General features: G+C 38.1%; 2 protein-coding genes across 2 annotated transcripts in view; both read right to left on the bottom strand.

Moving 5' to 3' along the window:
- ntng1b (netrin g1b) overlaps window positions 1-10,544 on the bottom strand; it is a gene marked incomplete at both ends in the record, with an annotated part of 67,095 nt that extends 56,551 nt beyond the window's left edge. The window contains 3 exon segments of the mRNA XM_081375161.1: window positions 10,137-10,406; window positions 10,409-10,498; window positions 10,500-10,544. Coding sequence (XP_081231287.1) covers window positions 10,137-10,406; window positions 10,409-10,498; window positions 10,500-10,544 — 405 coding nt within the window.
- LOC308696669 (zinc finger MYM-type protein 1-like) lies at window positions 1,274-4,385 on the bottom strand (the record flags this gene model as incomplete). Its single annotated transcript, XM_081375566.1, has 3 exons — window positions 2,855-4,385; window positions 2,440-2,536; window positions 1,274-1,801 (listed from the first exon to the last, which is right to left on the bottom strand). The coding sequence occupies exons 1-3, from the start codon at window positions 4,363-4,365 to the stop codon at window positions 1,274-1,276; spliced, it is 2,136 nt and encodes a 711-aa protein (XP_081231692.1). The 5' UTR covers window positions 4,366-4,385.
- Window positions 10,545-25,332: the final 14,788 nt, after the last annotated feature.

Genomic DNA, 25,332 nt, shown 5'->3' with positions numbered 1-25,332 from the left:
AAACTAATTCTCTCCCTTATCCCATCATGTATCAGCTCAGAGAGGTATTTATTTGAAATAAAAATTAAGAAAGTATTTGAAAAGTGGAAGTAAAGTGCCCAATGGGGATTTGGGAATAAATTATTTTGATCATAAATTATCAGGTTGGGTTAGGGGTATGTGTAGGGGAGGGCTTTAGGGGCACGGGTAAGTAATATCCCAATAAGGGAGCATCCATTCATGATTTTAATCAATATCATCATATACACAGAATATGTTGTTATCACATACTGTTTTATAATGAAACAATACACTGAGGTGCAAATAGTATCTGCCCCTATTTGCACCAAGTATAAATACCATCTAACTACTCTTTACACTTAGTGCAAAGAAAATAAATAAATAAATAGCAACTATAGCTATTTGCACTTAGTGTGAACAGCGTTTAAATATTTACCTCTGCCATATTTAAAGGTGCAGTCAGTCATTTTCTATTGCTTTTGTTGTGCTGATTGATTACAGTAAAATCTCCACTGTTGAAATCCTGGTGTTAAGGACTTTTAGAGTAAAGTGTTAATTTTCTGGTGTTGAATTTCATTAACACTGGATTAACACTGCTAGTGTAAACTGCACCCTCTGGGTGGTGAAAATATGTGGAGTTAAATTAACAACAGCGAGAGAGTGTAATTAGTTACATCCGGGACATTTACGCGCTGGGCGCGACCAGATGAGCTGAAACCTTTTTCAAAGACGCCATTTTCTTTGACTCGCGATGCAAGGCATACGAGGAGGGAAAACGCATTAATTAAGTGTTTTATCGCATTTATACAGTGGCGGCTCCTGCAAAATCTCTCAGGGGGGGCAAATGTTTGGATGATTGATAAGGATAAGGTCCACCCATGCAATGGATAAATTAACAGCTTAAGCATGTAAAGGCAACTTCACTACTTTAATATTAATGAAAAATAAAGTGACTTACAATAAATCTCCTTTTTTGTTTCTATGAGTGTTAACAATTCGGCAGCAAGTCAAAATCAATTCAAACAAAGCCCAGCCAGGATGCAAATTTCAAAAAACCTTTACTCCAATTTCAATTTAATAAAAAAAAACAACTGAAATCACATAACTTACTATTTACGCTACTTTTAGCTACGCACTTTTCAAACCTTAAACACATCAAAATTCAAGCACTTTCAAGGATCAAGCACCTGTACGAACCCTGCAAATTACTCACTATTTACACTACTCACTATTATTACACTGTTTACATCACATTACTCGCTTAATACACTGTTTACTTATACTGAAATTTTGCCCTTCTCTCTTTCAAAGTAGCAAAGTGATCAATTACTCTCTCATTGAAAGCAGGCATGTTACTGACTAGTTCCCTCTCCATGGAAAGCATAGCCAGTGCATTCAGACGTTCCTGTCCCATTACATTTCTCAGGAATGTCTTGATTCTCTTTAAGGTTGAGAAACACCTCTCAGCTTCAGCAGTTGTCATTGGAGTGGTTATGAGGATGTTCAACAGAGCAACAGTCTCTGAAAAAGTATCCTGGAGGTTGTACTTCAGCAAAACCTGGTACAGCGCCAGTGCACCACAACAGCCCTTGAATTCTGGACTCTCATAAATGAGAGACAGTTCAGTCTTCAGCTTCGCCTTATTTAACATAGGGTATGCCCTGGCAGTGATGTTCAGAGCCTCAACAGGGAATGTATGGCCATGCTGTTGAAACATCTCTCCTTGAAGCAGCGTGGCACTTACAAGGTGGTCGGTAAAGGAGAACCTTTCTTTGGTGTGGACCAAGATTGTGTCGCAGACCTGACAAAATAAATACATTTATTTTAGTTATAAAATAAATTACTTCTTATAATATAAATATGGAGATACAAGGTTTCCATCCCGACAGCAACAATGTATCAGGCAGAATCCATATTTTATATCTCCATATATTTTCAAACATTAATGCTATTGGTCACCCTTTACATCTGTCAATGTGTTTTACAAATATTTAACCAATGAAAACCATTAAAAGAGCTTGGAAATTATTTTGGGGAAAAAACAGGTTTTCTTTCGTTTCCTGAAAAGTAACAGTTTTGGACATACAAGGCTTCTGTCCGACAGCGATGATTTGTGTGTGTGTGTGTGTGTGTGTTATTACATTAATTAACATTTTACCACAATTCAAGCTCAAATGGAGTTTGACTAGGGTTTTTGACCAGTAAATGTATTTTCAATCCACTCAGATAGTTTATTTTATTAAAGATTCCACTAGGTGGCGACAAATAATATTGTTGACGTGTAGGATAAAGATTGTGTTGCTGTTCGAATGGAATGTACAAATTTCAAAGTACAATGCTAGGAGTAAAAAAGACTGCTACCATCCTTTCCTAAACTGATTGTAAAAACAAAGTGAGATTTTCCAACACTCGAGTATTTAAATGGTCAGCAATAAATACCTCTTTAGACAGCCTCTGCTTGTCTTCTTCTCCCAAGGCCCTCCTAGATCTTGTTCCTGTTGCTACTTGCTCCTGCTCCTGAAATGAGCTCTGGTCCCTGAACACAGATAGATCAACAGTGTTTTGAATAAAACTATTTTATGAATAGTGTCATTGACAATACTTATTCATGTCTTAGAAAAACAGAAGCAACACAAATAGTCTGTTTTATATATATTTTATGAGAATAGCTCAAAAGATATAAAAATTGCTGGCTAAACTTTGTTACAGACAAGGTAATTACAATTTCCAAAGATGCAGAGGATTAAATTAGTTCCCTACTTTTAAGTGTCTAAATCTTGTTACCATATAGCATACATTTTTAAATGACACGGTCCTATATTGAGAAGGTATGAACAATATTATATGATCTTACCTGATGGACTGCACTTTCATTGTGAAGTTCTGGAGGGCTTGTTTGATGAAGACTGCATCAATGTTCTTCTTCTGCAGCTGCTGGTACATCACGTCGACGTGAGGCATGATTTGATGAAACAGATGCAGAAAAAACTGAAAGTCTTCATCTTGCAGCATCCTCAAGAAGCCAGATGCCTCCCTCACCGTGTTGCTATCAAATGAGCTGTCCGTCGCAATAGATCTGAAACACTCTGTAAGGTCATCTAGGTTCTCGTATACAGTGTTCACGATTCTGCTATTGAAGTTCCATCTTGTGGATGAGGCTCTTGGCAGCCTTCGTGCAACAATCTCGTCGAGAATAGTAGTACGTTTTGGTGACCGGGTAAAAAAGCTGGTAATGCCACTCAGATCAGAAAAGAATACTCTAACTGCTGGAATTTGAGATGTAGCTTGCTGCATGATTAAATTCAGCTGGTGTGCATAGCAATGCACATAATGTGCATTTTCATAATGTTCACGCACCTTTTGCTGCACACCAGCCCGCTCTCCCCTCATCACACTTGCCCCGTCGTATGCTTGCGCGATGAGTTTAGGTTTGTCATCCTCAGTGAAAAGACTGTTCAGCCTCTCCAGAATCACACTGGCAATCGACTCCGCTGTTGTATTCAAGATAGGGATGAACTCATAGAAACGTTCTTGCACAGCATGGTCCCGGTCAATGTATCTGAACACAAGCACTAACTGGGTCTGTGTAGAAACGTCAGTGGTCTCATCTGCTTGAATTGCTACGAATCTAGCTGACTTCACCTCTTCCATTATATGCTCCCTGATGACTGATAGCATGCAATCCAACAGCTCATTTTGTACCGTCTTTGATGTACCTTTAAAGACTGTGGCAGTTTTCAAGTGCTCCTCAAACACCTCGTCTAGCGATGCTACCAAGTTGACCAGTCCACGGAAAATGCCAGCGTGGCTTGAGCCTTCGCTCTCATCTTTGCCCCTCAATGCTAATTCGAACAGGCCACAAAACTTCACGCAGTCGATAAGACGACCTAGAATGTGGCGGTTCTTACTAACCTCGTCATTGTGACGACGTACAGCTATCCGGTAACTGTCGTCCAACTGTGTGGCAATATTGACCGTCCCGAAAGCCGCCAATTTTAGGCAACTGTCCATATGCATCTTCGCCGTTTCATGCTTTTTCACCTTCTCCGAGAGATGATGCATATCGGTGACACCTGTAGTTGTCCATGCGATGTCCGTCCCGTTCTCGGGATGGAAGAGAATGCAGGGGTAGCAGAATAAAGCATTAGCTACTTCGCAACCTGCTAGCCATTTTGTCCGCTCGTACCAGTTCCTCGAGAATCCTCTATTATATGATTTCCCGCCCTTTGTAGATACTTGTTTTATTTTTAAATTTGGTCTTGGTGGTCCTAACTCTTTAATTGACAATTTATCCTGATTACTACGACGGCTAAATGGTATTTCTTTTAATGAAACGATAGAATGAATGTTAACTGCGTTCGCCATGACGTTGCTCAAGTTCAACTGGCCTCAACTCGCGAAACGCCGCGAGATGTCCCAACAGTCTCTCTTGCTCTCGCTCTCGTTCTCTTTTTTATTTTTTTAATCACATTTGATAAAGATATTAAAGTAGTGTTTCATTTTTTCTTGTTGTTCAAATTCAAAATTGTTTTCAAATATTATTTGTCACTTAATCTTAAAGATTTTTAATAGGGTAAGTTTGTTCCCACCAATCGCTGCACAAGTTAAGGATACGTATGATGACGTAAGCACGTTAGGGCGAGCCCTCCCGGAACCCATAGAGAATGCATTGCAGTGCCTGCAGTTCGAAAAAAAACATCTTTGAATGTAAGTCTATGGGAACACTCTGGGCGATTCTCAGCCAGACTGAAATCGCCCAAAAAGAGGCGGTACTCCACAGAACGTGACTTGGCGCTGATTGGACTATATCCAGAGGCAGAACATACAGTCACGGCTAGCGTAACTCTGTGGTTGAATGAGATTATGAATGTGATTGAAAAAGTCCCTTCCCTTTCACACTTTGGTGGTGCGTCGCCCAATCGCCCTAATGAAGAAACCGCCCCTGCATTTATACATGCATTTTATAACATCATATTGTTTTATAACAATATGTATATGCTGTGCATGGCTAAACTGCTCTCAGAGGGGCATTTTCCATGACGCGCGATGTGGAGCAGACCAGGATGGTGTTGCTTTTTAACAGGGAAACGACGAAAGTAAGTGTTTTAACTAATTTACAATATGTATTTTATAACATATTGATTTATAGCGATATTTACTGTAAATGCTCTGCGCGCTTAAACGAGCCGACACTTCTTTCAAAGGCGACATCTTTGACCCAATACGGAGCTGACGACGAGGAGATTTGCTTGTAACGTTAACAGGGAAAACACCGAAAGTAACGTTAAGTTTTTCCGCGTGAGGTAGGCTACTTTGTGTTGTACGTTGCCATGACGTTCACGCGCGCATGAAACTACCATGGTACCTCAACATTTGTTAATCAAACACACCTGATTTAACTCATCAGCTCATTAACCCATGTGATAATGAGCTGATGAGTTGAATCAGGTGTGTTTGATTAGGAAGACAAAGAAAACGTGCAGTGTTGAGGTGCTGGCAGGACAGGTTTGGGAACCACTGGTCTAGGGAACCAGCACTCCAGGATTTTTCGAGAAAGTTGGATCTGCACAGCCTTTCCTTCTCTGTGAAACAACTATGCACTGAACTTTACTGTTAGCAACTGGACACAACTAATCCACTCATATTCTGCAATTGTTTTTCATCTGCTGAATGTTGTTGACCCAAGTACTGCTGTACTGTTGCAAAGTCGAAGGTACTGAATCAACTTCACTGACACAGAGCTTACATTCACTGACATGTACGGGACTTGAGGTATTGCAGACCATTTGAATAAGCAGCTTTCATATAATTCTGGTGACAGAAATGCCTATATTGTGCCTTCATCATTTATTTTAAAAGTTAACCTATGATGTAAAGGGGCTTGTTAGTTAATAAACTAGTTTTTTAAAACAACTGCTTGCATTTTGCCTTTATTTTTAACTTTACAATGAACAGAATTCTACTATGATCCCAGACTGAGGTTACAATTTAACTTTCTGGATTGTTTTGAAATAAAGGTTTGAAAGAGTAATATAGAGTGATGTTTATTTCAAAGAGTTTATTTTACAGTTCTTTAAAGTGGCAGATGCAGAACACTAATAAGAAAAACTGGTAACTCCCTTAGTGTTTTTATTTGTAAAAATGTTTTATCAACACCAGGATGGTGTAATATTTGACTCCTATAAGGTTGAGAAGATTGTGATTTCCATTCTATTAAAAGTGTTAGGTCAACACCAGAACAGTGTAGAATTTTAACTGCTCCCAGCTCTGTAACAGTGTTGTTGTTCTCTGCATTGGTGTTAATATTTTACTCTCTTAGTGTTCATATTGTAACACTGTGTCGGTGTTGCGAGAGGCAACACTTTTGAAAGTGTTTAACTAACACTTTGTGGGTGGTTCCCATATATACACTTTTAAAGTGTTGAAATTAACTCTATTGGTGTTGATTTCCGGATTTCAAATTTACTGTGATAGAACAGTCATCTTGGACTAATACTCACACCTATTGATGTGAATGCAGCATCATACTTAAGCAAAAGTGTTGAGTTTCTGATGCAACTGTGGAAATACGTCATAAACAGTCAGCCATGATTAATAAAGTTAGATAAATAAATCTGTAATCAAGTAAAAGTGAACCATAATATGTCTTTATAGGGCAACCTGCTCCATAAAGAATACAACTGATTTTATTATGCACCACTATGGAAGCTTGTTTCCGCCACAGAATAAAAAAATTAAAAAGATAATTGCGACTTTTTATCTCACAATTCTATTTTTTTTTTATCTCGAAATTGCGAGTTTACATGTTGCAGTTCTGTTATTTTTCCCAGAATTTCGAAATATAAACTTGTAATTGTGAGTTAGAAAGTCAGAACTGCGTGATATAAACTCACAATTGCAAGTTAGAAAGTCTGAGCTGTAAGATATAAACTGACTTTCTGACTTCTTTTCTCAGAATTGCCAGTACATATATATTGCAATTCTGACTATCACATGCAATTGTGAATTTTAAGACATAAATTCATAGTTCTCTTTTTCGTTAGAATTGTTTATCAAAAGGACCATTTGTTACATGGTTTGAAAACATTTTAAATTGCATGTAAATTTGTGTGTGTGTGTGTGTGTTCAGCTATACCCTATGATGTGGGGTCATTTTTTGGTCCCCACGAGGAAAAAAGCTAAATCATATTAAATAATATTTTTTGAAAATAAAAAAAATTAAAATTAAATTTAAGTTTTCTGTGATGGGTAGGTTTAGAGGTAGAGTTAGAAGATAGAATATACAGTTTGTACAATATAAAAATCATTACATCTATGGAAAGTCCCCATAAAACAACACGTATGTGTTTACTTCATTGAATTTATGTTCTACACAAGGTGAACTGTTGAGCATGTTGGGATGGGGCCCACATCAGTGCTTTATTTCCTTGTTTACTTTACACCAGTCATCTGTGTTTTTCTATCTCACATTAGGGGGTTACTCATAAAAATTTGATAGCATCTTAAATTAACCATCTGCTGTTCCTTTTCCCTTTATCATATTTGATCATGCCAGGAAGTTTAAGCTTCTTAGCAAACACAACTGATTGAATCTTTTAATGGATTGAAGCCATGGTGTGCAGTTAGTAAATTAGTTTAACTGTGTAATTATATCAGAAATATAGCACTCGCCTCCCACTATAAAAAGCCTAATGAGGCATCAAGAGAAAATATTGCTGAGTAACAAGATACTCTGTGTTTTGTACCACCAACCACCGAGCATTGCTATTGTGCCCTTGAGCACTGCACTTAACACATAACTCCTCATTGCTGTTACATGACACCCCTGTTTCCCCAACCTCACTTCCCCCAAGGCACGATGGAGTAGAAAAAAAATCATCTCTCATTGTTTTACTGGTCCATGTTTTATCAACATGGACCTCCATGACTGGCTTGTTACCTCAAATGATGCTGACCTTACATAAGTTAGAATGGCCTGAGGCATGGCCCCACTGTAATGCTGACATTCATTAGACTGACTGTCAGTTTGTTGTCAGATTATGTGATTGGGTATAAATCCTGAGAAAAATGAGAGAGACATGTTTTTCACCATAACAATGTAGTAGATGAAACATGTTGTCTAGTAATGTGACAACTAGTCTATTTTAATCCGGTGAATATTTCTCAGGGTTGGTTTATTTTTTAAAGAAAGTTGCATAAGGTAGGGTTGATGTGGGATGGGGGGAGGGGTATAGCCACACTATATGGTGTAAGTTATCACAAGGAGAACCTGCCTGTTAATTGCTTTACCATTTACATTTAGCCGAAAACGCCTATATGTAGGAAAGCCTTTTTCTGCCGCGGAATAATTTCGCAATTGCGAGAAAAAAATCTGAATTGTGACATAAAAAAATCGCAATTACCTTTTGTGTGTGTGTGTGTGTGTGTGTGTGTGTGTGTGTGTGTGTGTTTTATTATTCCGTGGTGGAAACAAGCTTCCATAATTATGAAACACAAAACAAAACAAATAATTGTTTTGGCCAACATGTGATTTTATTACATTTATAAATAATATATAATTTATAATTCATTAAATTACATTAAATTACTTGCCCGACCTGAAATTTATGAAAAATACCCTTGTTGTGTTTACGGTCACCATTAAAAATATAATGTTGGACTTCACAAAAATTTTCTAAATTACAATGTGCTTTGAACCAACATACAAAATACCTGCTAGAGAACACACATTTATGTGTAATTTTTAGTTTTAGGTTCAGCCCATGTGACAACTAGCCCCTGTCTCTCCTGTACACGGCTACCAAAGGTCCATTTATGGCATTCCGCTCTCTGACAGTTTATCACTGCTTGACACTATTTCTTGGATGCACTTCTGTATAAAGCCCCTCATAAATAAAATACATTACCTTCAAAAATGTTGAATAATTGACATTTCACTTATATCAGGTGATCCGTCACTCTACATGCCAAGAGTCTCTCGCACTTTCTTTGGGTTGATTTGCTGATCCATAGTTTGTTGTAAGTGTCGTTGAAAGGTGTCTCATCGAAAAAGATATAATGGATTATAATGGAATGAAAAAGATTTTTGTATGAACATTTTATGTTTATAAAATTCTGATATTAACTGTACTCATCATGCAAGCATATGAACATCTTGCTGCAGTTCTGTTGACCATCTGTGAGATTTTCACAGAATATGTTGTGAATTCAGTGAGCATGAAATAAATTAATATTTAAAGAACATTTTATGACCTTGCCTTCTTTCAGTGTACACCAAGCATGGATGAAAGTTTATATGTATCACCTATTTTGCCCTTTAATTTAATTTAATTTAATTTAATTCTAAAATTGTGAATTATTATTATTATTATTACAAAAATATAACTGTTTTAGATTTTAATATTTTAATATATTTTAAAATGTTTTCATGTTTAATATATTTTAAAATATTAAAATGTATTCCTGTGATGCAAAGCTGAATTTTCAGCATCATTACTCCAGTCTTCAGTGTCACATGATCCTTCAGAAATCATTCTGAAATGCTGATCTGCTGCTCAAGAAACGTTTCTCATTATTATCACAGTTAAAAACAGTTGTGCTGCTTAATATTTCTTTTGTGGATACAGTAATACTTTTTTTCAGGACTCATTGGTGAATAGAAAGTTTAAAAAACAGCATTTAAAAATCTGTTTTAAACATTATACATTTCTTTACTGTCACTTTGTGAAGTGAGTTCTAAACAAATAAACAAAAAAAATCCTGACCCCACACTTTCAAGACGTATGTATATTATACTGCTTATTACGTGGCTACATATCAAATAAATAAAGGGGCATGAAATTGAAACTGAGTAGAAATTGACTGTGGATTAATACAACAGGAAACTAGAAAGCTATGTAGGAAATTGATTGCCTGTGTGACAATGTTTAAATATATAGTTTTAGCACTGTTCACTATACAAAAACTTTGACTGCTGAATTTATCAATAATTGATCACAATTGATCAATACGTATCAAGTATTCAGCCATGTAATAATACAGGGAATGAAGTGTGTTTTGCCTAATGTTATTGTAAACCAGTTAAATGGTTCTCTTTGACACCCATCAAGAAGTTCATAAAACTGTTTCAAACTCACCAGGGCACAGTACATTTCAGGTGGGTCTCCACAGGTAATGTTGGGTGGGTCCAGAGACACTCTCAGGTATTTGGTCATATCAGTGGCTTCAGGCTGGCAGGCCATGTAATGCCAGGCCAGGCGGTCCTCCGCGTAAACCTGGGACTTGCAAACATCATAGTGCCCCCATGAAGCCGGGTAATGCTGCGTGGCATGGCACCAACTCACCCACAGGGCCTGTAGTACAAGCAGCAAGTACATGGTTGCGTCGTTCTTTTGATGCCTCATTAAATGGAGTCTGATAAAGTATAAGCAGGTAGAGGGTGACGAGGCAGACTGCCTCTGTGGTAACACTGAACTTTAATGAGAAGAAGAGGCCGGCATCAGTGCCAGCTTTGACTCAGCACCCTTAGGCTGCTCTAATTTCATTTATTTGTTTCTTTTTGTCTGATTGTATTGCAGGGGCTCTTGAACGTGTTTTGACAGAGTTGCGGTAAGTGCAGGTCACCGGTGTGAAAGAATGATATTAATTCCTTCTTGAAGCCATTAGTGGAGGCCATTTAAGATCATCTGCCTGTCCGTCGCCATTTCCAGAGTGCTCTCCGCAGTCTGTGGGGGATAAGAACAAAGAAGATGAAAACAAGAGTGTATCAGTGGAGGAGCTGTCAGGATTGGTGTTGTGCAAATAACGAGGAGCCCAGTGGAAAAGGTGAGGAGGTGCAGGTCAAGTGCTTTCTATTGTTGAGAGAGACTTCATAGAGAAATATCCTAAAAATACCTGCTTATTACGGAAGACAAATAGCCAAATATCCCTGCAGGCACAAATAGACCGTCTAAGTCTGCACATCTCTCCAATGTGCAACTCTCAATAGTCTCTCAGCAATTTGAGATTTCAAAAATTCTGTTCTAGTGTGAGGCAAGCAGTGGCGGAATGAGGTCATTATTTTTTTCTAGATATAGAAATGGTATGCATACTTCATATTTTATAGACCTTAATGCATTTCATAGGCCTTTTAATGTCAGAGATAAAGGCCCTTGTTACTAGTGCTACACTGCGAAAAATATTTTGGCAGGTGGCCTAAAATGTGCTTCATGTGATAACATAAAAGTAACTGGTTTTATATACAGTAAGTAAGAAATATTTAAATGGATTTATCTGATATGACTGAATCAACCAGGCCAAAGGTTACAGCAAATGAAAGTCGTTTTTAAGAGTCAAGTCAGGTTGAAATAGCTGTCAGCCTAGTTCACCCAAAAATGAATTTTTTGTCATCATTTACTCACCCTCATGACCAGGGGCTGTCAAGCTCAAAATTTGGCAAAATAAGTATCATAAAACTTTCATCAAAGTTGTCTATATGATTCAAGAGCTGCATTTAAATCTTCTAAAGTAATTTGATTACTTTGTGTGATTAACAGACGGACATTTAAGTTGGTGTTCATAAAATCTCACAACTTTCATAGCTCTTAATTTTCATTGGTGTGATGTTTGTTTTAAATATGCACATGTTAAAATTTGGTACATTGGGATCAGATACAAGACAATCAGAAACAATGACCTTTGGCATCACTGACATCAAACCTGGTGTGACACATTTAACGCAACTTACTTTAATATACATGAACATTAATGAGATTTTAAAGCTGCTCTAGAGGAACAGATTATCAATTAATAATGGCTTTTAACAAATGTCTGCCTTTTCCTCATGCAAAGCTATCATGGTTTTAGAAGACTTGAGATATAGCATGTAAGTAAAGGCACGTTCACACGAAGGACGATAACTATAACTATAAATTTGTTATAATTGTCCTAACTCTACGGGAGTAGCAAAGTCCACACCACAACTATGACAATAAGATCCCTATCTGTCAGTCACTTCAACTTCGACACTAGGGGTCGCACTTGGGAGCCCCAAACTCCTCTGAAACTTCGAGAAAAGGTCAATGAGAATTGGTGAGTGGAATTTGCATGGCACTCCCACTGAACATACGGTTATAAAAGGGAGACAATGTGCATCACTCATCCAGATTTGTTCTTTGGAGCCGAGTGAGTGTCACCTATACCTGAAAGAGCAGTTTCCTATAAAAGAGCAAGCAAAGACAGAGAGCGTCTTTTTAAAGATGCTTATCCACCAGGGTGTTTCTGGGTGCGGTTGATATCTCTCATCCTTGGATGGCCACAATCTTTGTCATGCTTGTCTGCATCGAAAACACGCTGAGACAGCTTTCGTGGATTTCTCATGTCCATATTTGTAAGAACATGACCATAGCAACACAGCAATTGCGACTCTCTTTTGTGGTAAGAGAGAGAGTCACTTCACAAGGCCGCGGCGGCTAGCGCTGAGGGCGATGCGAGGGCAACGGGAGCGCTTCTGCTGGGTCAGTCCCCAGGGGCCTCCTGTTCTTCGTCTTGCATGTTGCGAGCTCCCAGATGACTTTGAAAATTTTTCATCCAAGGGGTAGGCAGGGGTTCCTCTAGAACAAGTGTACTGTATGTTGTGGTCACAACAGACATGTCAGACTGCCATGTGCAACAGACAGAAGTCGCTGCAGGCTACCCACATCCCAGACTAACTCAATCACACAGCGGACGGACTCTCATGATGAGTTATGCTACAGGCGTAACCTGTATAACGCAATGGATGATAAGTCTTTAAGAAAGCACGACCTGATAATTAGATTCCTCAGAGGCGCCAAGAGGTAAAATCCTCCTAGGCCACACCTTATTCCCTCATGAGATCTCTCTGTAGTCTTGCTGGCCTACAGGGAGCTCCTTTTGAGCCTATGGAGTCAGTAGAGCTATGTGCCCTCTCTTTGAGGATGGCACTCCTGACCGTGCTCAATTCCATCAATATGGTTGAGGACCTGCCGGTGTTATCTGTCATCGAAACGTGCCTTGAGTTCGGTCTGGAATTCTCTTAGGTGATCCTGAGACCCCGGCCGGGCTAGGTGTCCAAAGTTCCCACTACCCCTTTTAGGGACCAAGTGGTGAGCTTGCAAGCGCTGCCTCAGGATGAGGCAGACTCAGCCTTGGTGTCCAGTATGCGTCCTGCATGTGTACTTGGACCTCATGCAGAGCCTCAGAAGCTTTGAGCAGCTCTTTGTCTGTTTTGGTGGACTGTAGAAGGGAAAGGCTGTCTCCAAACAGAGGATGGCCCATTGTCTTGTCGATGCCATTGCCTTGGCATACCAGGAGTATACCCTTACCATACCCTTAGGAGTCCGTGCCCACTCCACAAGAAGTGCTGCATCCTCTGGGGTCCTACCAAATTGCACCTCTCCAACAGGTATCTGTAAAGCAGCAGGCTGGGCAACACCCAATACCTTCGATTTTAGAATCCCCAGGTTGAGCCAGTTGTTTCCTGTGTGCTATTGGGTACGAACAGGTAAGTTACGGAGAACGGGCCGGGTGTATCGCTTGGACACAGCTCCTTTCCCCTCCCTGATGTGATAACTTGTGCTTTTTTGTCCACATTCATGTTCCCTGGACTGGCAAACCCTAAATGAATTTTCCCTCAGCACACTGCAGCAGTCGAATTGAGTGGAGGAATATGACGTCAGGCCCAATACTCATGGTGCATGCACTTTCAGGTCAGCCCGTATATTTGGGCTAGGTTCTCCATATGTAACAATTCCATGAAGGTAATCCCATATGATGTATTGTCCATGATATGGTTTCTCTAAAGGTAAACACGTGTCTTCCCCTAGGCAGAGCTCAGTCTCTGCTGCCAGTCACTGCATTTGTAGTGGTTCCTCCCTTTTCATCTAGGACCTACCGCAGGGACTTCTTTCCATGTGTTGTACTTCCTGGTTGGTAAGTCTATGTGACGTATTCCACATATTAACCTGCCTTAAGGCCGGATGTGGTCACCGTAGTATCTCTAGGAGAAAGAGTGCTTCCCAAGCACTAATTCTGGTCTGCACAGCTGTGAGCTATTCATGCGTTCACACTTACAAATAAGTCGGATAGAATAAATGGTATGCATATTTGGCATGCTGTCCTAGGAGAGGGCTCCGGGCTCGGTACTCGGCCTGAACCCAGAGTACTCCTCCTGTATTCCTGGCTGTGGAAGGAACAAGGAGGGATGCTGAAAAACTGTCGAGGAATGTCGGTGAGTCGACTTTTTATATATATATATATATATATATGCTTCCTCTCATGCTGATAGGATAGACATGATGATTGTTGATAAGTTAATTGGACTGATTATTTGAACGTGCTCCTTCCGAACTTTGTTTAATGAAACATCATTTATTTGAAAAAAAAGAGACCAGTTGAAGCGACCTAGCATGGTAAGTACTGTCCTCCCTTGTATCCAGCACAGGGTACAAAGAACTACATAGCCTACTAAGCCTAGCTTACGTGGGGTGGTGAGTAGGTTACGATGTTAGGTGGACATCTGCACCGCCAAAACCTCATAACAAGGTTAAGCTGTCATGGCAAAGTGACTTGACAGATAGGGAACTGGTACTGTTGTAACCAAGACTATAACGGCACAAAGGAACATTATCGTTGTAATTTTTTCTAGCTGATGAACAATAGAAACATTGAGAGCCAATCAGAATCCACCTGACTTTTATGAGCTTGAATATTTAAAGCAACAGACAACATACAGTACCTGCAGTGTGCACTTTTAATAAACAGAAAATGCTCCATTGGTTTGGACACTAATATTATCTTAATAGTCTTAAAGGGTTAGTTCACCCAAAAATGAAAATTCTGTCGGTAATTACTCACCCTCATGTTGTTCCAACCATGTAAGTCTTTCGTTCATCTTCGGAACACAAATTAAGATATTTTTGATGAAATCTGAAAGAATTTTGACTCCTCCATAGGCTTCCAGTGTGACCGAAACTCACCGGCCCAGAATAGTTATTAAAACATCGTTAAAATAGTCCAAGTAACTACAGTGGCACTACATTAAGTTTATCATGCGACGAGAATACTTTTTGTGCGCAAAAACAAACAAAAATAACGACTTTATTCCACTTTTCATTTCCTTCTCTCTGGGCCTCGTAGTGTTTTTGCGCTGCGCGTCTGTGTTGCACGTCATCACGCAACACACACATGACCGGCGTCGGCCAATAGTGAGCCTACGTGGTGACGTGTAACACAGACGCGCTACGCATTGTGCGCAAAAAGACTACGCGAACCAACTAGAGGCCCAGAGAGAAGGAAATGAAAAGTGGAATAAAGTCGTTATTTTTATTTGTTTTTGCGCACAGAAAGTATTCTCGTCGCTTGATATACTTAAGATTGAGCCACTGGAGTCACTTGGACTATATTAACGATCTCTTTAATAACTTTTCTGGGCCAGCAAGTTTCGGTCACATAGAAGCCTATGGAGGAGTGAAACATGGCTCAGATTTCATCAAAAATATCTTAATTTGTGTTCCGAAGATGAACGAAGGTCTTACGCGGTTGGAACAACATGAGAGTGAGTAATTACTGACAGAATTTTCATTTTTGGGTGAACTAACCCTTTAATTATCGGTCTTGGTGTGAACAGACCTAAATCGAAGCTACTTCTTTTATAATGCTTTTTCACATTTTTGAATTTTGAAAGTCCCTGATCACATTTCACTTTCATTGTATGGGAAAGAGAATTGTGAACATGTTGCTAAACATCTCCTTTTGTGTTCCATAGAAGTAAGTAATTTAAACAAGTTTGGAGAAAGATGAGGGTGAGTAAATTTTCTGGGAGAACAAGCCCTTTAGAGTAACTTTTTCACTTTTTACTGTGTATTAGTAACTATCAATCATTTAAAATCAATGATGCATGCATTGGCCATACAGTATGACAGAACAGGTCTCAGATTGCACTCCTCCATCATATCCATCAAAACAAGGAATCCTTGATGGTGGGGTATGATTGGTTGACTTGATTAAGTCCGTGCCCCCTCAAATTGGGGGACGAGCCATGATAGATGAGACAGAGCAGCCTCTAAATGTGCTTTGTCAATCATGCTGATGTCTAACAAGGAGCCAATTACCACGTTCAGCCCCCGGCACGGGGCAGGATGTGATTAATAAGACATTACTGTATAGCCGTCAGCATCATGAGTTTCATAAAAAATGTCAGTTATAGGACTGAAATAGTGGCTGCTCTAATGCACAAGAACAGGCGATAAGTTAAAGGCGGCAGTCATGGATAGAAGGAAAGATAAGGTGCGGTCCGATATCACACAAGTGTTTTATCACACTCCTAATCCAGATAAAGCTTCAGACTCCCAGTCCTGTGATTGGGTTACAGTAGATATGGGAGAGACTTTTTTCCATGCACTTAACACTAGGAATTTGAGAAGTGTGAGCTTATCAGGCTTGCATTAGAGAGAAAACTAATACATTGGAGGCTGATAAGAGAGGTACGAGAGCTTCCTGGAATTTTCTAGAGATGAATGGAGACCGTGGAAGTGCCAGTTCATCATAAATAAACGGAGGGTTTTTCCAAAATGAGTCAGAGTTGGCTTCCTCACGAACTATCCATTGAGGTATATATATATATATATATATATATATATATATATATAAAAACATCCTATCTCTCTGCCTTGATATCATTATAAATTGCGATGTAATATATATCGGTACCATAATGGTTATTGGCCAATGCTAATTTTATATCAGCAGTATTCAGCAGCGAATATCCGTCTTTCCTAATTTTAGTTATATTGTTGTGGCGACTAAATTCACTTTTAAGCATCAGCATTTAAGACCATCATACTGATGATGATGATGATGATGATGATGAAACCTAAAGTTCCAAACTCATTCTTCCCTGAAATAGAAAAGGAGAAATTAGAAGCTCCTTTGAGGGAAATATTATCAGTGAATAACTACTGCAAATTCATACAAGTCATGAGTTTTATGAACCACTTTTATGATAGTTTTATGGTTTTGTCTCTTTTTTTTTTTTGTAAGTTATGACAGCTTCAGTCCCTATGAATTGTAATTTCAGAGATTTTCTTTTTTTCATATAATTTTTTGGAACTATTCTTCAAAACGTCTCCCTTTGTGTTTCACAGAAATATGCGTGCGGTTGAAATGACATAAGGTTGAACAAATTATATATTTTCATATTATTATTATTATTATTATTATTATTATAATATAATATTTTCATGTTAATTATATATTTTGAGTAAACTGTTCCTTTAAGAGGGGCAAATACCATTTGAAATATTCTAGTATTTCTCTTCTGCAGTTTTTTATTCATTTTTACGTCTGGATTCCAACAGCAGGAAAATAAGAGATGCTGCTATGAAAAAAGTACCATGAATGATTTACAAGTATCCCATATGTCCAAGAAAAAAGTGTAGTGGTGGCTTGGGTATTTTTTCATTCCTACTTTTTGTTTTCAGAACCTCTGAAAACACCCTCCTGTGTCCACTTGTGTTTTACTCCCCAGGCAACTGAAGCATACCAAAGTATTTTTAAGTCAGTCGACACTCATGGCTCGCATTGGTTACAGACTCAGGTACCCTGTAAAACCACTTTGGATGCTTCTATTTACTCAGTAGTCTTTCCACTATCCTTGTTGTCCCTCATAGTGTCAATGCTGCTGACATGCCTTGATCATTCCTGCTTTTTCCCTTAACCCCCTATGTGCTGTTCTCTTGCTCTCAGACACATATTACTGCATGCTTATGTTAGCCTTGTGTGCAATGGGACAGGAGCTGTTCGGGTGCTGAAATTGAAACAAGCCCTAACAACTTAGCACCTTGCGGTCTTTTTTAAGGTTGTGAAGCTTTGTTTTCTGTCAGTTTCTGTACTGACAGATTAGCATCTGCTCTAGTGTTAATGATGCCAGTAAGAAAGCGAAGAATTATCTACACTCTTAAAAATAAATCTTCCAGAAGAATGTTTCATAGCAAGACCCATTTTGGGTTCCCAAAAGAACCTTTCAGTGAATAGTAACCTTTTTTTTTTTTTTTTTGTGAAGAACATTTTAATAATCTAAAGAGACATTTTCCACTACAAAGAACAATTTGTGCATTGGGAATGTTCCATACATGTTTTTCATAGAACCACAGATGCATGCAAAATAGAAAACCTTTATTTTAAGAGTGTACATTTCAGATTTAGAAAAACTAAATAAATAAATAACTGCTAAACTTTAGAGGAAACCTTCACACATCAAAAGTGCTTGGAATGTTCCTCTAGACCTGTAGGAATCAACCTGTCCATGACTAATGCCAATCAGCCTGTCGCTTGCTTCACATCGTCACCACATACCAAAGGAACATACATAATTAACCACCTCTTTCCTGAAAGGTTTGCATGCTCTGACACACACACACACACACACACACACACACACACACACACACACACACACACACACACACACACACACACACACACACTAAAAGTGACATGTGGTATTAAGTGCTACTCGCATTCCCACACTGATGTACCGCCACACCGCTGAGATCAACACAGTCACGTCCTTCCAGTTTACTTAATTAAAGTAACATATCTGTTTTGAGCCAATGCCAATGAATGAATAATCATTAAGGGAACAAAATGTGCATTGATTTTGAAATCCATCTTTTTGAATTTAATTAAAACATCCTATAAGGTTTAGACATTGATGATTAATGGCCAGTTACTCTTATTATTAAAAAGTAAAGTTTTTTCTAAATAACTACAGAATAAAAAGGGCTTTTTTCGAACTTAAAATATTGGTGCATCAAACCTTAAACGCCTTTTTGTTTACACGTGTAAACAAGAAAAAGTGCAACAGGCGAGGCGTATAAGAAAATAGTGTTTAACAAAAAAGAACTAGACAAAACACCTTCATTCGGAGACAAAACATTGTTGATCTTCTCTGTCTTAACCAATGTCGCACCTGGAACGCTCGTGCGCATGAGGCGTGGAAAGGTAATGGAATATGAGCTCAAGTTAAGAATTACAAATTGAAAATGCGATATGCATTCCTTTAAATATAAAAGCAAATATTATCAGTATAATCGTAAGAATAGATTAACTGCGCAGTTTAGTTTTACATGTTTATAAACCCGTTCAGATCGATTATTGGACAGATTAGAGGTGTAGCTACGTCAGAAATAAAATAACTAGGCTATTTACATAGGGAAAAAAGCACCTGAACGATCTGTTTCACATGGAAGCATAAAAAATTACACAACGGCAAGTTTGTATACCTGCCTCAATTGATTTCCTCCAGATATGCTGAGAAAATGCCTACACATAGATGATGATTACTCTTTTGGTTCATGCAACATGCGAGCGACAAAAATAACCCACCTTGACAGTTTTCCAGACAGAAAACATCCAATGAATGAATCCGGTCTTTACTGATCAGATCATGTCCCAGAGATTTTACTCCACAGCAGTTGACTAAATGCAACGTACAGGTTCTCCTACACGTCTGTCAACTGTTCATCGGAAAGCTGAAAATACTTTACAGATATGAAGTCCCGCCTTTTCAATAAAAAGTCATCGTAATTGAACTCAGCCCGTAAAATGCGAGTCAATACGGCCAAAACTCCAGTTAGATTTAGTTGCTGTCAGCGCTCACCTACCCTGTCCGGGAGAGAACAACTAACCTGCTGAAAGCGATCATCTCCAAATGTAAGTTTGAGGGAATGAAGCGTATTCAAGCCGCGCACTTAAGCTCTCCGCAGGGTCCTAAAGTGCCCGCAGCCGCGAGGACATTTGGACATCTGCTTAAACAGGTTAAACTGCCAGATGCCCGTACTGTACATACATAGCCTACTCTCAAGACTGCTCTTCCAGGTTAACATTTTGTCCAATACGGGACGAATTTGTTCAGTAGGCTCTATTAAGAAAAATAACCAGATGTTGATTTTGCTAAACATAGCCTATTCATTAGAATAGCCAGCCTGAAGAATTTTAATAGTCATTAATTTGATAAATAGCAAATAAAAAAGCGCTAATGAAAAGGTGATCTTTTTTTTTCCACGTGAAGTCTTAGATCGCTAAAAGCACACATTTTTAAAAAGTTATTGACGGTTACTGACCTTTTACACAAATAACTAAATAAATATTGTTTTCCGCTGACCTCTAGAACTGATGATGGACCTCTTTCCTCAGATCAGATCAGATGAGCAGCAGTGACACTTCCACACGAGCATGTACATCAACATCTTCTGTAGTCTATCTACTTACAGATGGGTTTGCTTTTAGTGCAAATGACCTCAAAGTAAAGTTAAAACGTTTCTACAGCAAAAGAAGATTTGAAACTATTGGTTTGTACAACCATAATGTTGTAGGCTACAACAGTTAAACTCATACATGTTCTCTTCATAGTATCTTCCTTAGGCTATATTGTAGATTTTTAGATCAAATCATACAGCCACACAAAGGAAATGATTTTTTTGTTGTTGTTTTCTTATGCTATGAATATAGTAACTGGCAACCCCAACCTCCAAAAACGACATGTTCCATACCAGTGCAGTATTCCAAGTCTCTCCGAAGCCATATGCTAGCTTTCAAATCTCTCACATTCAAATGTACCTCAAATTCTTGTGCCTATCATAAGCAAGGCAGATTTGAATGTGCTAGATTTGAAAGCTGTCACACGACATCAGAAAACTTGGAATATAGTGAATGAATCATATGGATTTTTATGGTATGTTTTTGTCCTTTTTGGTGCATGACAGCCTTGCATTGAAATTCTCTCTAGCTGTATCCTATAGTATCCTATAAATCCTGGTTAGGTTTAGGGTTGCAATTAACCTTGGAAAAAATGCATTGCTAGAACATGAACTGTCTGAATTTGATTAATTTGAAAATGTATTGATTTTCCTCAACAAGAGAGGAAATTGTACTCATACTGCATCATATGATTTTGCCATTTATTCAACTACAAATCATTAGAAGTTCAACATGAGATCACATGAAAGGTTGGATTTTTAAATTTCCATTTTCATGGTGTGGACAGTTACCACATGAAAAAGAGTGAGCTAAATTGCAAAGGTTAAAGGGATAGTCCCCCAAAAATAAAAATAAAAACACCTTGATGCAAAACTGTATGAGATTCTTTCTTCTGAGGAACATAAAATAATATATTTTGAGAAATGTCTTAGTTGTTTTTGTCCATATAATGGAAGTCAGTGTTAACCCAAACATTTTGGTTCTTCAAAATAGCTTCTTTTGTGTTTGAAGAAAGTCATACAGGCTTGGAACAACATGAGTGCCCGAATTGTTTATTTCTGGGCGAACTATACCTTTATAGTGTTGACATCAATAATTTCCTATTTAGATTTCGTCAATATGGTGCTATGATTTGGTACATAGAGAGTGGGTAAATGTGTTTGTGTGTGTAAGAGAATGAGAGAGATTGAAACAACTGTGGTGCGGCTTGTTTAAATGTGTACATTTAAAAGAACAGGCTCTAGTCTAAATGGAGAATGATTGTAAATGATTTATTATTGAAATACAAACGACTTTAAAATCATGTCTTTGCTGATAGAGATCCAGTGTGTTTGTGATCTCGCGTGTGACTCAACAAGCACTCATTGTTATTGATTACCTAAGCCATTTATATGCAACAAAGCCCTGTAAACCCATTAAAAAGTTGCAAGGCAATTTCCATTCTGATGAAGAGGATTTTGCAGCAGCCAAGTCCTGAATAGCTATTAACATTCGACTGAAGCAGTGAGCGTCAGAAGGTGCATCCTTTGCTTGCAGTCAGCGTTGTGCTGTACTTGACATTTCTATTAAATCTTTGATCATTGAATCAGCATAACCACTGGTTACTGTACCAGGCAGTCAGCCGCATGAGCTCACATCCTGAATTTGAGTGGTTTGCTTTGATTGGATCAATAATGGGATCTATGGATTCTGCCAGTGTTCGTGTTTTGCTGCTAACTGTCCATATTTTCTGAGAGCCGAGTCTCTTTTGATTTATTCCAACTGGATTACCTTACTAAGCGGAAAGTTTGAAGCTGTTTGGTTGATTTGTGTCGTTGTTTTGTTGACTTCTGCATGCATCACTTACCATAATTCCCTGTTTTTTGGCCTGACACCTGTTATGAGGGACTGGAAAGTTTTGAATCCTTGTTTGGCTTCAAAGAGGAACCCACCTGCCATGGCTTTTATCATTTACAGCCTCCCACACAATGTAAGCAACGCAGAGTGCAGTTGAGACATCTGGGAGCTGCATTGTTCTTGTTGCTTCATGATGAGTAAGACCTGAAAACTTCATGAAAACACATCATCGTATCAAACAATGCTGAAACACTACTGGGCCACTGGTCCCTTCCCCTAGCAACTGTCTTTGTTTTAGTGTCTTGTGCTGTCACTTATATTATGTAGTAGTATAGTATAAGGATTCCTCGTGTGCCCTTCTAGTAGGGCACTCGAGGGATGCGCTCTGATTATTTTCTGCCTTTCGAGTATTAAAACAAAGTAAGATTAATATAAACAATTTAGATTTTTTAAGGGGTCATAAACCAGGGTCCAAAACTGAGTTGACAAAGTACAGTAAATACAAACTAAATAAAGCACAGTTCCTCAATAGTGACTATAAACTGAAATATAACATGGTTTTAGTCAAACTGGGTGAATGATAGTCTCTCACAAATAGTCATTTTAGTAGTATTTATATACTGTTATAGTTTTTATTAATATTTTTTAAAAAATGTTGTGCCATTTTTATTAGTTTTTGTTTTTCAAATTGTATTTATATATAATATGTGACCCTGGACCACAAAATCACCTTTAAAGTTGTCCATTTATGTTCGCGCTTGTGCTGCATTCACTCACAAAAATAAATGTTTTATATATTTATGGTATAACATTTATTAAATATCTTCATGGAACATGATCTTTACTTAATATCCAAATGATTTTTGGCATAAAAGAAAAATCTATAATTTTGACCCATACAATGTATTGTTGGCTATTGACACAAATATACCCGTGCTACTTGTGAATGGTTTTGTGATCCAGGGTCACATATACTATATTTCTAAATAGTTTTATTATGTTTTAATTTCAGTTTTAGTTTTAGTTTTATCTCAGTTAGTAATTTTAGTACTAACAACATTTCTCATTTTCGTTTTATTAATTTTGTGTCAGCTGTACTGAGAAACTGAGATTGAGTTATTAATATGCAAAATAAAGGATTTAATGCCACTTTCATATGTATATATGGCTGATGAATTGTCTAAATTTACTCCTCATTGGCAGGTGCAGCATAATAATTTGGATTTTTAAATTAAAAGAAGGGATATGAGGATAAAAGTCTTTTTTTTTTTCATGCAGTATAACAAATCTCATTTCTGGAGCAGAATCAGAATAAAGTGGTTGTGAGCTGTCTGACTCTGGCTGGTGAAGAGAAGGCATCATGCCCATCTCTCAGGCACCTGAGCCATATTGCCTGCTATGATGGATGGCATCCTTTATTTTGACGAGCAGAACATTTTAGCACTCACATTCCTCTAGATCCTTTCATTAGGGACTTTTTTTTTATGGCAGCAGCTTTATACCTCATGCTCAAGCTCAACTTTAGTTTCATTAGATCTTAAATTCTTCTTCCACTTCTTCCACTTTTCACATAGCTTCTAGCAAACTCCAGCCGTAACATAAGGTCAGGCCTTTTCAGAAGCTTCCTTACAGCCATTTTCTCACAAAGGCAAAATCTGTGAGGAGTGCATCCATTTAGCTACAGTCGGCTTGCTACAAGGAAGTTTCAGAGATGTGCCAGTTCTTAATATCCTTTTTCTTGCTTTTTTTCCCCCTCATGACCGCAGGAGTGATCTGATCATTTTTCGTTTCTGAGATCTCTCAAACTGACATTATTGTTCAATCAAGAGACTGAAAACACATGCTTCAAAACGTAGCAGAGTGAAAAATTGCAGGATAAATATTTCTGAAACAATAAAAACAGCTACATACTCATAGTTCAAAAATGGCTTTTTATTTTAGTATTCAGTATGATACCAATGCAGAAAGTAACCAGAGAACTGAAACAAGCAATTTGTTCTTCGAAGTGAACGTATCTCACTCAGACTCCGCAGCACTCATCATTTAAATGCCATGGACAATTGACCTTGAATTGGCATTACTATAAAAGAACCATAGTACTTGAGACAATACAAGCATTATAATAGGTAGAATTAAGTGGATGTCACCAGCGTAAATAATGAATGAAGACGCCACAGGGGAGGGCTAATTGGAGAGTGCATTTGCTGAAAAACTTGCCATGCCTTTTACCATGCCACTCACAGAATAGAAATTCATCAAGCCAATTTATTTTAACAATGCCCATGAGGGTCGTGATTTGCTGGTTTCATCTCTCAGTGCAAGTAATCTTTGTAGATGTGTATGTGATAATATAACCAAATGAATCAGTTTTCTGTAAAACATAAGTGAAAAGAAAGCAACTATACGTCAACTGTGCAAGATTGTAGAAAAATTTCACTAGAAATGTTATTTGGCTAACTTTGTTGTTTTAAATTCTTACATAGCCATAGCCAATTGCCATTTTAGAGAACAACGACATCATGTAGCTCACTAGAGATGTAGCCTGTTAATTGTCAGTGTCCCGGTACACTTGTCGTGTTTTTTAATCGCCTTTTTTTCCTATCCAGCCAGCATCACATACAGTTTTTATGTAATCAACATATTCATTAGGTATCATCCAAAAGCTTAAACAATTCATCCTGTGAAAAACGTTTTAAAATTAGACATTGCTTTACCATGCAAACGGTACTTTAGATCCTGTTAGCGGGCTTATTTTTGTGATATCAACTTCAAATTTGGAACACAACTTGGTTAGATATATAGCTTTGTTTTTCTAGCAATTTTAGAATCTAAATTACTTTGTAAAACATGCATTTTTTTTGTAGTTGAGTACATTTGCTTTACAGTAAATTTAAACCACTATAACCTTTTTACACTTCCATTTTGAAGTGCTTTTTCAATAAACTGCAGAGTGCTGAGTGTCTTCTTAAAAAGACCAATCTTAGGTCTGTATTCCAAAGCATTCATGAATTACACAACGCTATCTCACAACCAATTCGTACGAATTTGTACGAATGATAAAAAGTTGGCTAATTCGTACTAATTCGTACGACCTCACTCGTACGAATTTGTACGATTTGTCTAAACCCACGTGATGGGTAGGTTTAGGGGCGGGGTCAGGGGTAGGTCATTCGTATGAATTCATACGAATTGACCAATTCGTAAAATATGTACGATTTTGCAAAAAACGTACTAATTCGT

This window comes from Scardinius erythrophthalmus (genome assembly GCF_964197995.2).
Source record: "Scardinius erythrophthalmus genome assembly, chromosome: 9".
In the NCBI taxonomy this organism is placed as follows: domain Eukaryota; kingdom Metazoa; phylum Chordata; class Actinopteri; order Cypriniformes; family Leuciscidae; genus Scardinius; species Scardinius erythrophthalmus.
The sequence above is the reverse complement of the archived record's forward strand: the minus strand, read 5'-3'. Positions and strand labels throughout refer to the sequence as shown.